Raw genomic sequence first — 17522 nt, forward strand, 5'->3', positions numbered from 1 at the left:
ACAAAGCCTTTGGCCTTCTCTGCCGAAGAGTGCAGGTGCCTCACAAAACTACAGCTCCCAGGATTCCACAGCATTGAGTCACGTCACTTAAAGTGCTTCCAGACCGCATTCATTCTACAGTGTAGATGCACCCTCAGTCAAATCACTGCTAAAAGAGCTAAAAATAAACTCACACAGCTAAAATAAACTGAATTTCAAGAGTGTCTGCCTCTGTGATTCGTTTATTTTTGTCACTCAGTGCATTATATTTATTGAAAATATTGATTATTGTTATTGCTTGGCACCGGAATTGTGGCGCAGCTGGCTGAGTGTCAGCTGCATTATAAGATCACTCTGACCAAAAGGTCACGATTTTGAAGCCAGCCCAGGTTGGAGTGGGCTTCCAGCCAATTGTGTAGCCTGTTGTCGACCTTTGCAACCCGAAAGACAGTTGCATCTCTCAGGTAGGAAAATTAGGTACCACCTTGTGTGGGGAGGCTAAATTAACTAATTTATGAGGCCATAAAAAGACTCCAGCATGCGGGGAATGCGGAAGTACTTCATCAGTGTTGCAGATGGACGATGAAAGCGACAGCTCCCCTGGCGGCCAGAAAAAGTTAAATAGCCTCTGTGTATGTCTGTATATGTTGTAAGTCAAATTGGCATTGAATGTTTGCCATATATGTGTACAATGTAATCCACCCTGAGTCCCCTGCGGGGTGAGAAGGGTGGAATATAAAAGCTGTAAATAGAACATCTGTTATAGACACTGTTTTTAGGGTCCAAATTCTTGAAAGACACCAAATCCTGTTTGATAGAGGGGTAGCATGACTTCCCTGGATCTAGACACTATACTCCTAATGCCCTGCATAAATAGGAGTCTAGTGTCTAAATCCAGGGAAGTCATGGTACCCATGCTCTATTCTGCCTTGGTCTGACCACATCTGGAATCACACTGTGTCCAATTCTGGGCAGTACAATTGAAAGGAGATGTTGACAAGGTGGAATTGTCCAGAGGAGGGCAACTCAAAGAATCAAGGGTCTGGAGAACAAGCCCTATGAGGAGCGGCTTAAAGAGCTGGGCATGTTTAGCCTGAAGAAGAGAAGGCTGAGAGGAGACAAGATGAGACCCATGTATAAATATGTGAAGGGAAGTCATGGGGAAGAAGAAGCAAGCTTGTTTTCTGTTGTCCTGGAGATTAGGATGTCGAACAACTACAGGAAATAAAGGATATTCCACCTGCACATTAGGAAGAACTTCCTAATGAAGAGAGCTGTTCAGCAGTGGAACTCTCTGCCCAGAGAGTGGTGGAGACTCCTTCTTTGGAGGTTGTTAAACAGAAGCTGTTTAACCATCTGTCAGGAGTGCTTTGAATGTGATTCCTGCTTCTTGGCAGAATGGGGTTGGACTGCATGGCCCGCAAAGTCTCTTCCAACTCTATGATTCTATGACCTTGGAAGTTAAGCAGGGACAGCACTGGTAATCCTTGAGTGGAAGACCACCATAATTATGGGGTGCTGCAGGTGAAATTTCAAAGAAAGGAATTGGCAAAGCCACCTCTAAGTATTCTTTCTCTAAGAAAATCCTATGAAATTGATGGGCTCGCCATAAATCAATAATAAAAGAGTGCTAGTTCCTTACTAAACTACAGATCCCAGCGTTCCATACCACTGAGCCATGGCAGTCAAAGTGGTCTCAAACTGCATTACTTCTACCGAGTAGATGAACCCTTGGGTATTTAAAAAGTAGTTGTAAAAGGAAGAGAATTAACTGGGATTGTCCTTAACAGACTGGGACATGGAGGATATGAAGAAGGTTATTGAATTCCAGAGCATGGAATGAGAGTACAGCCCCAAATTATTGTGCTGGAAAGAAATTGGACATTGGGATTGAAATTGTCTCCCTTCCAACTTAGAATGCATCCACATCGGAGTATCAATGTAGTTTGACACCACTTTAAGTGCCATAGACGAATTCTATGGAATCAATGGAGTTTTAGTCAGGTGCGGCACAAACATTATTTGACAAAGAAGGCTAAAAACCTTGCAACACAACAACTCCCAGGGTTCCCTAGCATTGAGACAGGGCAGTCAAAGTGGTGCCAAACTGCATTTATTTTACAGTGTAAATGCACCCTTAGCTATGAGGGTTGAATGAAAAGTAATGCCTCCACCTTCGTTACTTGAGTTTGGATGGGGATATTTTAATAAATCAAACGCAGAAATAATCCTTAGAATGCGTTCTTTAACTACCACTATTCACTTTTCGACACAATCACCAGACAATTGGATATATTTCTGCCAACAATGAACAAGTGTTCTGAAGCTGTCACGGAAGAAGTCAACACTCTGTTTCCGCAACCCATTATGCACAGATCTTCTGATAGCCAAGCAAAGCAATAATGTGACCCACACGTTCTTGTGAAATGCAGATTATGCTTGAAATTTCTCTCTGAGTAATACGACAATTGTTCTGAATCAATCTGTGGACCTTTTGCTTGTGAAATTCGGTGGTTGCTGTCACAGGACGTCCAACTCTTTGTTTCTCATGCAAGTCAGATGTTCCCACCTCAACAACTTTAAACTTACTCGCCCAATGATGCAAAGTACTCACATCAACACAACCACCATAAACAGCTTGCATTCTCTGATGAATTTCCTTTGTGGGGACATCTTCTGCTGTCAAGAATTCAATGACTGCACGTTGCTTAAGTCGCATTGACTGACCGTCTGTGCAGGGTTCCATACTTCACGCTTTAACAACACAACCATTCAATGCTAAGGCTTCCTGCAAAAATGGAACTGTAGAGGAGAGTCTACTGTTTAAGCCAGTACCTGCCGCATACTAGTACCACCATCTGTCGAGGAGTTACGAAAGTGGAGGCATTACTTTTCATTCAACCCTCGTATTTTTCAATTGGTTGTTGTAGGTTTTTTGGGGCTGTATGGCCATGTTTTAGAGGCATTCTTTCCTGACGTTTCACCTGCATCTATGGCAAGCATCCTCAGAGATAGTGAGGTCTGTTGGAAGTAGGAAAAAGGGTTTATATATCTGTGGAATGACCAGGGTGAGACAAAGGATTCTTGTCTGCTGGAGCTAGGTGTGAATGTTTCAACTGGCCACCTTGATTAGCATACAATGGCCTGACTGTGCCTGGAGCAAACTTTTCTTGAGATGAGATTAGATGTCCTTGATTGTTTACACTCTGTTGTTGTGCTGTTGCAATTTTAGAGGTTTTTTTTTTAATACTGGTAGCCAGATTTTGTTCATTTTCATGGTTTCCTCCTTTCTGTTGAAATTGTCCACATGCTTGTGGATTTCAATGGCTTCTCTGTGTAGTCTGACATGGTGGTTGTGAGAGTGGTCCAGCATTTCTGTGTTACGGATACATGTACAATGAATGTAGTTTGACGCCACTTGATCTGCCATGGCTCAATGCTATGGCACCATAGGAGTTGTAGTCTTACAAGGTAGTTAGCCTTCTCTGAGTGTTCAGTTTTTTATTTTGACAATCAGTGGAGAAGGAGTGCAAGAGGTCACATATATTTTGACATTCAGGAATGCTTAACATTGCTCCACTTTGCTTAACTTTACTCCGCTCTCTTGGCATTTATGGTCTCATATAAACAGTCATAAAATCGACTCTGTGGCCGAGGAATCCGTTATTTCAGCTTGTATATAGTAAAACTAACAGCAAATGTGATGGGGAGTGAAAAATACGCTGTCATTCTCTTGCTATGTTAAATTCCAGAAGTTCTTGGTTTTGAAGGGAAGGGGCTTACTGCTTAGTTTTAGTGGGATGCTTGTTGTGGAAACCTTAATATCTGGAGTAAAAAATTATTTATTTATATGCTGTATTTGTATACTACCTTTTTCAGCCAATCGGCGACTCAAGGCGGTTTCCAACAAATCAGTACACATAATATCACAAAACAAGTTAAAACATTAAAATAGTATAAAACAACAACAATAATAACAACATCGTTAGCGTCTCCTTATTATCAAGCATTGTCCAATTCCATCGTCAAGTCATTCAATTTCCTATGTCGTTTACTCTGTATTTGTGAACGCTTGCTCAAACAACCATGTTTTAACTTGCCTCCAAAACGTTAGTAGGGAGGGAGCCAATCTAATCTCCCTAGGGAGGGCGTTCCATAGCCGAGGAGCCACCACTGAGAAGGCCCTGTCTCTCGTCCCCGCCAGACATACTTGTGTCAAAGGCGGGACCGAGAGCAGGGCCTCCCCAGATGATCTCAGGGTCCTCGATGGTTCGTAAGGGGTGCATCTGCACTGCAGAACTAATGCGCTTTGACACTACTTTAACTGCTATGGGGCTCAATGCCATGAATCATGGAGATGTAGTTTGGTGTACAAGATCTTGTAAAACTACCATTCCCTTGATTGCCTAGCCTAGCACTGAATTGAGGCAGTTAAAGTGGTGTCACACTGCATTCATTTTCCAGTGTATACCAGGCATGGGCAAACTTGGGCCCTCTGGGTGTTTTGGACTTCAACTCCCACAATTCCTAACAGCCTATCAGCTGTTAAGAATTGTGGGAGTTGAAGTCCAAAACACCCGGAGGGCCCAAGTTTGCCCATGCCTAGTATAGATGCATCCTGAGTCTACTTGGGCGTAGGAGAGGTAGAACCATTTTTGATGATGGCAAATGATGGCAGTATTTTATTGTCGAAGGTTTTCATGGCCAGAATCACTGGGTTGTTGTAGGTTTTTTTCAGGCTATATGGCCATGGTCTAGAGGCATTCTCTCCTGAAGTTTCGCCTGCATCTATGGCAAGCATCCTCAGAGGTAGTGAGATCTGTTGGAACTAGGAAAAAGGGTTTATATATCTGTGGAATGACCAGGGTGGGACAAAGGATTCTTGTCTGCTGGAGCTAGGTGTGAATGTTTCAACTGACCACCTTGATTAGCATTTGATGGTCCGGCAGTGCCTAGAGCAAACCTTTGTTGAGAGGTGATTAGGAGGAAACCATGAAAATGAACAAAATCTGGCTACCAATATTAAAAAACTCTAATATTACAACAGCACAACAGGAATTGTAGGAGTTGAAGTCCAAAACACCCGGAGGGGCCAAGTTTGCCCATGCCTAGTATAGATGTATCCTGAGTCTACCTGGGCGTCGGGGAGATGGAACCACTTTTGATGATGGCAAATGACGGCAGTATTGTATTGTCGAAGGCTTTCATGGCTGGAATCACTGGGTTGTTGTAGGTTTTTTCGGGCTATATGGCCATGGTCTAGAGGCATTCTCTCCTGACGTTTCACCTGCATCTATGGCATATTACAACAGCACAACAACAGAGGACAAACAAGGACATCTAATCACCTCTCAACAAAAGTTTTCTCTAGGCTCTGTCAGCCCATTGTATGCTAATCAAGGTGGTCAGTTGAAACATTCAAACCTAGCTCCAGCAGACAAGAGTCCTTTGTCCCACCCTGGTCACTCCACAGATATATAAACCCTTTTTCCTAGTTCCAACAGACCCCACTACCTCTGAGGATGCTTGCCATAGATGCAGGTGAAACGTCAGGAGATAATGCCTCTAGACCATGGCCATATATTCCGAAAAAACCTACAACAACCCGACGGCAGTATTGCGGACCAAGATTTATCTTCTCCGACTTGGATCCTAAACCTAGATTTGCAGATTAGTCACTGCTCCCTTGGAAGAAAAAAATAACTTTGCATATCATGACAGCCATTTCCTCCATATTGCTTCATACATTCCAAGGCTGAATGTACAAGGGATATTTAAAAATAGAAGCACAGCAGCAACTTCCCACCACGTTCCAACCTTAGACAAAACAGTAAAAATCACATCCAGATGATCTGTCACAAAGTCTCACAAAATGAATGTGAATTGTCATCATAGCTGTTGGAAGACCAAACAGGGCTTGGTGTGTCAGACCACCCAGCTGTCCTGATTTGACAGAGACAGGTCCCATTCTTCCTCTGCTGTTTGGTTTTCTACACAGCTTTTAAAATGTGTGAGGTTGCATCTACACTGTCAAATGTATGTAGTTTAACCTCACTTTAACTGCCATGGCTAATTGCTATGGAACACTGAGAGTTGTAGTTTTACAAAGTCTGCCAAAGAATGTACCAAACAACAGTACCCATTTTGTTGTTGTTGTTGTTGTTGTTGTTATGTTTTATTTCTTACCTGCCTCTCCTCGTGGCTCTAGGAGGGTTACAGAATAATTAAAACAAATAGGGGATTGAATGCATTGTCGAAGGCTTTCATGGCAGGAATCACTGGCTATATGGCCATTTTTTTTTGTAGTGTCAGGAGCAACTTGAGAAACTGCAAGTCGCTTCTGGTGTGAGAGAATTGGCCGTCTGCAAGGATGTTGCCCAGGGGATGCCAGGATGATTTTTGATGTTTTTATCATCCTTGTGGGAGGCTTCTTTCATGTCCCCATATGAGGAGCTGGAGCTGATAGAGGGAGCTCATCCGCCTCTCCCCGGATTCGAACCTGCGACCTGTTGGTCTTTAGTCCTGCCGGCACAGGGGTTTAACCCACTGCGCCACCTGGGGCTCCATTATATGGCCATGTTCTAGAAGCATTCTCTCCTGGCATTTCGTGTGCATCTATGGCAAGTATCCTGAGAGGTTGTGAGGTCATAGATGCTTGCTATAGATGCAGGTGAAATGTCAGGAGAGAATGCTTCTAGAACATGGTCATATAGCCCGAAAAAACCTACAACAACCCAAATAAAGGGTTGCTGTGAGTTTTCCAGGCTGTATGGCCATGTTACAGAAGAATTCTCTCCTGATGTTTCACCCACATCTATGCCAGTCATCCTCAGAGTTTGTGAGGTCAGCCATAGCAGAGCACCTGATGAACCAACCTGGACACAGCATGTTATTTGAGAACACAGAAATGCTGGACCGCTCCAACAACCTTACTTACTTTACTTACTTAGGCGATCCCTCGTTGGCCAAGTAGGATAGTCTTCCAGGATCAGTGTACTGGTGGGTCCGTATGTGACTATGGAGCCCTATTCTTGATCTGCACCTTCTCCTGCAGTGAGGGCATTCGTTTCCTGGTGGAAAGCAGTCTCGGTCGGGGTTGGCTTGATATGCCTTCCTCTTGGCACGTTTCTCTCTTTCGCCCTCCATTCGTGCCCCTTTAAATTCTACAGCACTACTGGTTACAGCTGACCTCCAGTTAGAGTGCTCAAGGGCCAGGGCTTCCCAGTTCTTGGTGTCTATGCCATAGTTTTTAAGGTTGTCTTTCAGCCCATCTTTAAATCTCTTTCCCTGTCCACCAACATTCTGTTTTCCATTCTTGATTTCGGAGTAGAGCAACTGCTTTGGGAGACGGTGGTCGGGCATTTGGACAATGTGGTCGGTCCAGCGGAGTTGATGGTGGAGGATCATCACTTCAATGCTGGTGGTCTTTGCTTCTTCCAGCACGTTGTCTTCCCAAGAGATTTGCAGGATTTTTCAGAGGCAATGCTGATGGAATCTTGCCAGGAGTTGCATGTGACGTCTGTAGATAGTCTCCATTTTGCAGGCATATAGCAAGGTTGGGAGAACAATAGCTTTATAAACAACACCTTGGTCTCCCTACGGATGTCCCCGTCCTCAAACACTCTGTGCTTCAATGTATCGTCGAAGGCTTTCATGGCTGGAATCACTAAGTTCTTGTGGGTTTTTTCGGGCTATATGGCCATGTTCTAGAGGCATTTCTCCTGATGTTTCACCTGCATGCAGGCGAAACGTCAGGAGAAATGCCTCTGGAACATGGCCATATAGCCCGAAAAAACCCACAAGAACTCTGTGCTTCATTCGGAAAAATGCTGCACTTGCAGAGCTCAGGCGGTGTTGTATTTCAGTGGCAATGTTGACTTTTGTGGAGAGGTGGCTGCCAAGGGAGCGGAAATGGTCAACATTTTCTAAGTACAGCTTCTGGAACATGGTCATACAGTCCGAAAGACTTAGAGCAGTTCAGTGATTCCGGCCATAAAAGCCTTTGACAACAAATAAAACAAGTAAACATTGTAAAAATTCCACAAATGCACATATTAAAATGTATTTCTATAAAAGATACATAGCATGGAGTCACGGTAGTCAAGGTGGTGTCGAACTGTGTTTGTTCTACAGTGCAGATGTATCTTGTTTCTCCCTCTTCCCTAGTTTGTATCTGGGGATGTCTCTCTACATTCTCTACACTATAGAATTAAAGTTGTTTAGTCTTACTTTAACTGCCGCGGCTCATGCTATGGGATCCCTGGGAGTTGTAATTTGGTGAGGCATCAGCACTCTTTGGCATGAAGTTTGTAAAATGACAACTGCTATGATTCCATGCCATTGAGCTTTGGCAACTAAAGTGGCATCAAACCGCATTCATTCTACAGTATACATGCACCCTGAGTGACAGTAGCAGAGGCTGCTATCCGCACATGTGCATGTGCACACAAACGCACAGCTTCCTAAGGACAGTTTGGCTTTGAGTCAAAGGTCCTGCATTGTTTCACTTAGTGGCTGGTGTTCAAACTTGCGCACGGCCCAGGGATGCTTTGGCAATACAAAGGAAATTCCATTCCGCAGCTTTGATCTGTGAATGTTTATGTCTTCAAGTACATGTGTGCCTGTTGTTTGTTGTTGTGGGCCTTTAAGTCAACCTAACATTAAAGGTGGCCACCTTCCCAAGATTTCCTCACTTGATATATGTTTTTGTCAGCCCCTAAATCTGAGATGATTTACATCATGTTAAAGTGTGTGTGGGGGGGGGGGGGGGGTTCGTATCAGGAGCAACTTGAGAAATTACAAGTCACTTCTGATGTGAGATAATTGGCCGTCTGCAAGGACATTGCCCAGGGAATGCCCGGATGTTTTGATGTTTTTACCATCCTTGTGGGAGGCTTCTCTCATGTGTGGCCCACTGTTTTGTGTTTTCCTTGTACCGTGCCATTATACATTAGAATAATAGAATCATAGAGTTGGAAGAGACCTTATGGGCCATCCAGTCCAACCCCCTGCCAAGAAGCAGGAATGTTGCATTCAAATCACCCCTGACAGATGGCCATCCAGCCTCTGTTTAAAAGCTTCCAAAGAAGGAGCCTCCACCACACTCCGGGGCAGAGAGTTCCACTGCTGAACAGCTCTCACAGTCAGGAAGCTCTTCCTCATGTTTAGATGGAATCTGAATAATGCTCTCCTTTCCATTGCAGGTTGCACGCAGAGTTCCACGACACAGCCGGGTTCTGCAAAGATTGGTATGTAATGATCTGAGCGTTCATTTTTTAACATTTCTCAGCTTTTAAAAGAAAGCTAATACATTAGAGGCCCCCATTGCTGCAGCGGGTCAAACTGCTGAACAGTTGAACATACTGACTGAAGTGTTGACAGGTTTGAATCTGGGGAGCAGGATGAACTTCCACTGTCAGCCCCAGCTTCTGCCAACCAAGCAGTTTGAAAACATGCAAATGTAAGTAGATCAATAGGTACTGCTTCTGTGGGAAGGTAACAGTGCTCCATGTAGTTATGCCGGCCACATGACCTTTGAGGTGTCTACGGACAACGCTGGCTCTTCGGCTTAGAAATGGAGATGAGCCCCAACCCCCAGAGTCAGACACAACTACCTTTACCTTTGATTTATACTTCTGTTTAAGTTATTCCTTTCTTGTACAGTTTTTGAAATAAAAGACATTTGGGACATTATTTTTATATATATCCCATATTTATAAACAGTCAATGACTAGCATCAGAATTTGGGACATTCGGATATTTTAAATTAAATATTATAGTAAAATTTACTCAAAAACTAAATGTTATATAGGAAATGTATTTGAATTAGCATAAAATGATCCAGAATATATATTTTAATTTCATAAATCACGGATAGAGTTAAAGTTCTATAGAATATAAATGTCTTCTGAAAAGTTCCATGGCAAGGGTTGGGGAACCACTGATCTATTAGATTTCCATGGTCAAATTGGGATAATGCTTGTCCTGATTTCACCCCAATTAGAAACTGGCTGCAAAGCAGAACTCCACCTTTGGCAAACGATGTAACTATTTTAAAAATTAATGTACACTTTAGCACTCCTTTGCCTATGGGTTCATAAGGCAGGTGTTTGCTTGGCAAAGGTCTTGTCTATTTAGACTCAGGAGAGGAGTGAAGCCAGCTATGATCATGGGTAGTTGGTGGTGTATTAACACGTCCTGATGCTCAGGAATGGTTGCTCCCTTCCAACAGGAGACCAGGCCCCGGATGTCGGAGTTCTCCGTCCGAGCCACCATCATCTCTCGCTATGCTTTCACCACCGTCTCTTGCACTTTGGTGAACAGTGGCTCAGAGGCACGGGAAGGGGTCTTCGAGATGCAGATACCCATCACGGCTTTCGTCTCCAATTTTACCATGTAGGTGAGACTGAAAAGGATGGGAGAGGGCTGAATAGGGGTGGTGGTACTGCACACCATTATTTTGATCCATAGTGCTATATCTATTGTCGAAGGCTTTCATGGCTGGAAACACTGGGTTGTTGTAGGTTTTTTGGGCCATATGGCCAAGTTCTAGAAGCATTCTCTCCTGACGTTTCATCTGCACCTGTGGCAGGCATCCTCAGAGGTTGTGAGGTCTGTTGGAACTAGGAAAATTGGGTTTATATATCTGTGGAAGGTCCAGGGCGGAAGAAAGAACTCTTGTCTGTTGGAGCTAGGTATGAGTGAAGAACTAAACAAGTTCCTGGACCATCTTAACAGCATCCACCCAAATATCCAATTCACCCATGGAAAAAGAAAATGAAGGAAAACTGCCTTTTCTAGATGTCCTAGTCATCCGCAAACCAGATCAACAATTGGGTCACACCGTTTACAGAAAACCCACACACACAGATAGATATCTACATAAAAACTCCAACCATCACCTAAGTCAAAAAAGAAGCACCATTAAAGCCTTGGCAGATCACACAAAAAGAATCTGCGAACCCTACCTCCTCCAAGATGGACTGAACCACCTAAACTGGGCTCTACAGGCCAATGGAGACTCCACCTCAGACATCAGAAGAGCTGCAAGACCAAGAACAAGCCACGAGAGTAAAGATGAAGATCCACCCAGAGGGAAAGTGTTCTTGCCATACATCAAGAGAACCACTGACCGCATTGGGAAGCTGATGAGAAAACACAACATACAAACTATCTACAGACCCACCAAGAAAATCCAACAAATTCTACATTTAGCCAAGTCAAAGAGGGATCCTCTCACTTCTGCAGGAGTCTACCATATACCATGCAGCTGTAGACAAGTCTCCATAGGGACCACCAAACGCAGCATTGCCCAGACATGAATCAAGGAACATGAAAGGCACTGCAGACTACTTCAGCCAGAGAAGTCAGCCATAGCAGAGCAACTGATGAACCAACCTGGACACAGCATATTATTTGAGAACACAGAAATGCTGGACCACTCTCACAACCACCATGTCAGGCTACACAGAGAAGCCATTGAAATCCACAAGCGTGTGGACAATTTCAACAGAAAGGAGGAAACCATGAAAATGAACAAAATCTGGCTACCAGTATTTTAAAAACTCCGAAATTCTAACAGTAAATAAAGAACAATATTCAAACACAGGGAAACTCCAGATAGGAAACAATCAGGGAAAGCTAATCTCCTCTCAACAAAGGATTCCTGAGGCTGTAACAAGCCACACCAAAAAACTGTCAAGCCATAAAATGCTAATCAAGGTCACCAACTGGAACATTCCCACCTAGCTCCAACAGACAAGAGTTCTTTCTCCCACCCTGGACTTTCCACAGATATATAAACCCAATGTTCCTAGTTTCCAACAGACCTCACAACCTCTGAGGATGCCTGCCACAGATACAGGTGAAACATCGGAAGTGAATGCTTCTAGAACATGGCCATATAGCCCGAAAAACCTACAACAACCCATACTGCTATAATTGTGCAACCTGAAAGGGCCCCGTTTTATGACCTGGAGGTCTAAAGATTCCTCATATATGACATATGTATTATGTCTTGACTTCTATAAGAATATTCTACCTGATTTCTGTAATAGTATTCTGCAGAGGCTCTCATTTCTGAATGTTCATCTTCTTTCCGCTTGCTCCAGGGTTATTGGCGATAGGGTCTACCATGGGGACGTTGTTGGGAGAGAGCGGAAGCCTCTTGATGTTGGAAGAAAAGACAGATATTCAAGACCCACAGAAGAAAGGTAAGTAATACATCACCCCAAGGGGGACTAATCTTAACTAATGAATTGGAATTTTCTGTAGTTTCTTCGTCATTCTTGAGAGCCTTGTGTTTTGTGTGGATCACATCCAGTGTATGTAGAGTAGTGGTTGGACTCAGGAAACTTGGGTTTGATTCCCCATCTGGCCACAAAAACTCACTGGATGGCCTTGGGTGAGTCACAACCTCAGTACTAGAAAACCCTGTGACAAGGTCACTTTAGGGTCACCATAAGCAACGACAACAACTGACCTACATCCATGGTACCCAACCTTTAGGCCTCCAGATATTTTGGACTTCAGATCCCACAGTTCCTAACAGCTGGTAAGCTGGCTGGGATTTCTGGGAGTTGAAGTCCAAAACACCTGGAGGCCCAAAGGTTAGGTGACCTATATAGTGCCATATCTCCTTTTGGATAATGATATTTCCAGTGTTATTGGAAGACGTCGATGCACTTTGGGTTTTAACCCAAAGTTTCAAGGAGCTATCCAACATGCTGAACCCTGGGATAGGGATTCAGCAATTTGGACAACTCCTTTGGAGTCTGGACTGAAACACAGATTGTATTCACTGAGCTCTCAGCTTGCATCCATAGGATTCTTTTTGCAGGTCCTTCGTTCTCAATTTTTTTATTGGTTTTCTTAGAATACATCAATACATCAATACCTTCAATAATCTTATATTCCATCCTCAATTCATTACATCAACCAAAGTGTGTGTGTGTGTGTGTATATATATATATATATATATATATATATATATATATCTTGTATAATTTTTCCCCCACCTCTGTGCTCCCCCCTTCTGAGCCACTTCAATTTGCATTCTCTTTCCAAAATACCATTTCTTCTTGTGGAGGTAATTTCCCGTCTACTTCTTTTAAGCCATTCTCAATAAATTTCCCCCAAACTTTATCAAAATCATTTTCCTTCCATACCCCTTTCCTGACTCTTAACCTACATGTCAATTTATCATTTATTACTATTTTCCATAATTCTTTATACCATTCTTCAATTGATATGTTTATTTTACCTTTCCAATTCTTCGCTATCAGTAATCTTGCTGCAGTTAACATATTATCTATTGCATCTTTCTCTGTTTTTTTCAATTTTTTAACATTATATAGTGACAACAATGCAATACTTGCACTTTTCCCTATCTTCATATCCATTATAGCTTCTATCTCTCCAAATACCTTCTCCCAAAATTCATTTACATATTTACATTGCCACCACATATGTATATATGTACCCACCTCCTGGCAACCTCTCCAACAATTTTTTGTGGAATTCCTATTAATATTTGCAATCTTTACTGGTGTTAAGTACCATTTCCAAACCAATAATTTTCTTTAGCACGTATCAATAAGTTCTTTAAATATCTTTGATCCCATAATTGTACCCAATCTGCTTCTTTTATTGTAATCCCTAGGTCTTCCTCCCATATCTCTCTTAATGTTACGTCCTTTATTTTTTTCCTCTTAATATCAATTATTATCTTATACAATTTGCTAGTTATTCCTTTCAGTTTGTAGTATCCTCCCGTCGCTCTTTCTTTTTGTATCATTTGTTCATCTTGTGTAAGTTTGAGGGTCCTTCGTTTAAGGTTTGTGTTGACATGATCCCAAGGCTGTCAGTGCCTCCCATGAAACCTGTTAATCCTATGCCATGAATTCTCCTGGCAGGGAAAATGGAGTCGAGGTATTCCGAGCCTCTGGAATGATTCCCAGGAAAGCAGAAGCCATCTTCCTCCTGCATTATGAAGAGCTCTTACAGAGGAGGTTGGGGAAATATCAGTACACCCTCAGCATCCGGCCTCAGCAGCTGGTGGGGAAGTTACGTGTGGAGGTGAACATCCTGGAGAACTCGGGAATCAACTCTCTGGAAGTGCTTCCACTCCAAAAAAGCAATAGCAAAACCACAGGAGAGAGCCAAGGTGAGCAGAACCAGACTTCGTTCTTGTGTGCCTTCAAGTCATTTCTGACCTATGGCAATCCTAAGGCAACTCTATCACTGGGTTTTCTTGGCAAAGTTTGTTCAGAAGAGGTTTCCCATTGCCTTACTCTGAGACTGAGAGAGTATGACTTACCCAAGATCACCTGGTGATCTCCACGATCATGTTAGAATTCAAACCCTAATCTCCAGAGTTATTTCGCAATGCTCAAACTGGCAGTCTTATATTTGTTGTGTTGATGTTGATTTAATCATACTCTTTTATTTGGGTGGCCACAAAATATTTCTAATTAGTTAACTGAAATTTTAAGTTAACGCAATGCTAGAAACTTGGGAAGAGCAACACCCTAATTTTGCCCTGAATCTCATTCCATCCCTGCCTACATTTAACTATAACATTTTGGGTCTTTCTATCAATGTTAAATGTGAGGGGAACCATGTACACATAAATATAGACATAAAATACTTTTCTGCATCTGAGAACCATCATCCTGATCTCCTCCTGGGACTTTATTTTAAGTTAATTTCTTTTTCCATCCAGCCGTGCCAAATCACATAGGAAATCATGTTGCTTGACAGTGCAGGAAAAATGTATTATTACTATTATGTTGCCAAAAACAAGACTAAAAGAAAGAAAGCCTTTGCCAAAAGCAGTAGCTGGCAGGTTAGAACAGGCCGTCTACCATTCCTAGGTCTTTCCCTGTCCACACTGGCTTTATCTTTTTATGGCCACTTGATAATTTGGCAGCCCTGAAAGACAGGATGTGAGCCTGTCCATTTGCCTGGAAAACGCTGCAATGTCCGTTGACAACACCGTTTCATTACACGCCTCCGGTGCGGAAGGAGGATGTGAGCCAGAGTTCAGATTTCCCGATGCCGGAGATTGTAGCAACACTTGAGGGCTGTCATAATGAATTTGGCTCTGTTAAATTGGCCAGGCTCAAGCGCTAGTCTTGAGTCTGGAACTGTAGCTGTGGTATATGGGATGAAGCTTTAGACCAGGATTTCTCAACCTGGGGGTCGGGATCCCTGAGGGGTCATGAGGGGGTGCCAGAGGGTTGCCAAAGGCCATCAAAAAAAGGGGTTCTGTGTGGGAAGTTTGGCCTGATTCTATCATTGGTGAGGTTCAGAATGCTCTTTGATTGTAAGTGAACTATAAATCCCAGCAACTACAACTCCCAAATGTCAATGTCTATTTCCCCCAAACTCCACCACTGTTCACATTTGGGCATATTGGGTTTGGCCCAGATCTATTATTGTTTGAGTCCACAGTGATCTCTGGATGTAGGTGAACTACAACTACAAAACTCAACGTCAGTGCCCACCAAACACTTTCAGTATTTTCCGTTGGTCATGGGAGTTCTGTGTGCCAAGTTTGGTCCAATTCTATCACTGGTGGAGTTCAAAATGCTCTTTGATTGTAGGTGAACCATAAATCCCAGCAACTACAATGCTCCCCCAACCCCACCAATATTCCAATTTGGGCGTATTGTGTATTTGTGTCAAATTTGGTCCCACGAATGAAAATGCATCCTTCATATCAGATATTTACATTACCATTACCATATTTACATTACCATCCTTCATATCAGATATTTACATTACCAGTAGCAAAATTACAGTTATGAAATTGCAACAAAAATAATTTTATGGTTGGGGGTCACCACAACGTGAAGAACTGTATTAAGGGGTCGCGGATTTAGGAAGGTTGAGAAACACTGCTTTAGGCCAAGACAGAATACCGCCATATATTTCAAAGATAACTACTTGGATACATGTGGCCAAGCAACATTGGATTGGGGTCAAGATGGCAAAGGTTGTTCATAAGAAAGAGCACAGAAGCATGGAGGGAATGCAACAGTTTGCTTTTGCCTAATCCTTCAGAGAAGGAAATGATAATATCTGTCCTCTCTGCTCCTGCTTCCTTTGCTGAGTTCTGTGTTCCAACTACAGTATACCTGGACCTCCACATTTGTGGGTTTGATTTTTGTGGGTCACACTATTCATTAAAATACTCTCCTTAGTCATCTTTAGGTCTCCAAGGTGTTCTCAGAGAGAGAGAGATTTGATCCTGTGCTACTAACCCTAGCAAATGTGGAAAGGATATCAGTACTTTGAAATCAGCTATTGAAGTAAATTGTAAATTAAGGGGGTAAGTGGGAGAAGGGAGGACAGAGAAGCTGAGACATTTTAAAAGCAGCTGAAAGAGTAGGATGGCCGATAATTGACCAAAATGACCAGGCGGTTGATATGATGTAGTTAGTTACAGATGTGAGACAAGATATGCTTCTCCACTCAACTTCCAACTGGGCCAATAAGTGTCCCTCTGTTTGCCAAGAAAGAGGCAGAAGCCACAGCTCCTTGTGAGCAGCTGACTTTGGGGGTGCGTCTACACTGTAGAATGAATGCAGTTTGACCCCTTTTAAACTGCCATGGCATCTTGGGAGTTGAAGTTTTGCAAGGTCTTCAGCCTCCTTTGCTAAACAATGCTGGTGCCTCATCAAACTACAGAACCCAGAATTCCATAGCATTGGAATTCATGACAGTTAAAGTGGTGCCAAACTGCATTGATTCTGCAATGCAGATGCACCCTGGGTGGTAGATTATCCCAACTGTTCTGATTTGGCAGGGACAGCCTGGATTAATCCTGTTCTCCCAAATTTTGAAAAGGTCCCAGTTTCTCTCTCCTCCAACACCTTGGTCCTCAGCTTATTTCAATTGCTGTAAACTAAGTTCAAAGTGAAAAGTAGTTTGCACTCAGTTAACTCAAAGAGGGAGAGAGGAGACGAGAGGGCTGACTATATACATCTCTGAGTGTAAGCCATTGAATCCAGATGTTCCTTTCTTAAGAGATACATACATGCATAATGCATTAAATCTTGGCTATAAACACAAACAGGGGAGATGGATAATGGAATACTGGATCTACTTTTAAAAGAATTCCCCTGTATTTCCTCAGTATACAAATGTCCTCAGCTATATTTTTCCCTCCCAGTAAAATAAAATAATATTATTTTGGCTCCCACCAACAAAACAGAGAACAGGAAACGAGTGAGGAAGTTTTGCTCTTTTGGATGTCCTCATGGGTAGGCATCTCTCCAAATGTCATCACACCCCAGAATTCCCCTCTATTTCCTCAATGGGATATCCGCTTCTATTCTGTTGTGTTCTCTTTGTCAGCTACGTGTGCTGTTTTTCTGAGCTTCCTATGAGGCAGAACTGAAATGAACAGCAAAGGGAGCACAATGGCAATGGCACTTGCAAACAGACTTGCAACAAAAAAAATTACTAAGCTGTAAAATTCAGGAAGGAGAAGGTGACATATATGGATCGATCCCAGACTTTTAAAAGCATGTGATCCC

General features: G+C 42.8%; 1 protein-coding gene across 2 annotated transcripts in view; it reads left to right on the top strand.

The window, feature by feature from the left end:
- Positions 1-17522, top strand: part of ITIH5 (inter-alpha-trypsin inhibitor heavy chain 5) — a 57518-nt gene that overhangs the window by 5094 nt on the left and 34902 nt on the right. For both annotated transcript variants that reach the window (XM_067469330.1, XM_067469331.1), the window contains exons 2-5: positions 9183-9227; positions 10211-10374; positions 12090-12191; positions 13893-14143. In XM_067469330.1, coding sequence (XP_067325431.1) covers positions 9183-9227; positions 10211-10374; positions 12090-12191; positions 13893-14143 — 562 coding nt within the window. The remainder of the gene's footprint in view (positions 1-9182; positions 9228-10210; positions 10375-12089; positions 12192-13892; positions 14144-17522) is intronic.

This window comes from Anolis sagrei, chromosome 5, assembly GCF_037176765.1.
Source record: "Anolis sagrei isolate rAnoSag1 chromosome 5, rAnoSag1.mat, whole genome shotgun sequence".
Lineage (NCBI taxonomy): Eukaryota > Metazoa > Chordata > Lepidosauria > Squamata > Dactyloidae > Anolis > Anolis sagrei.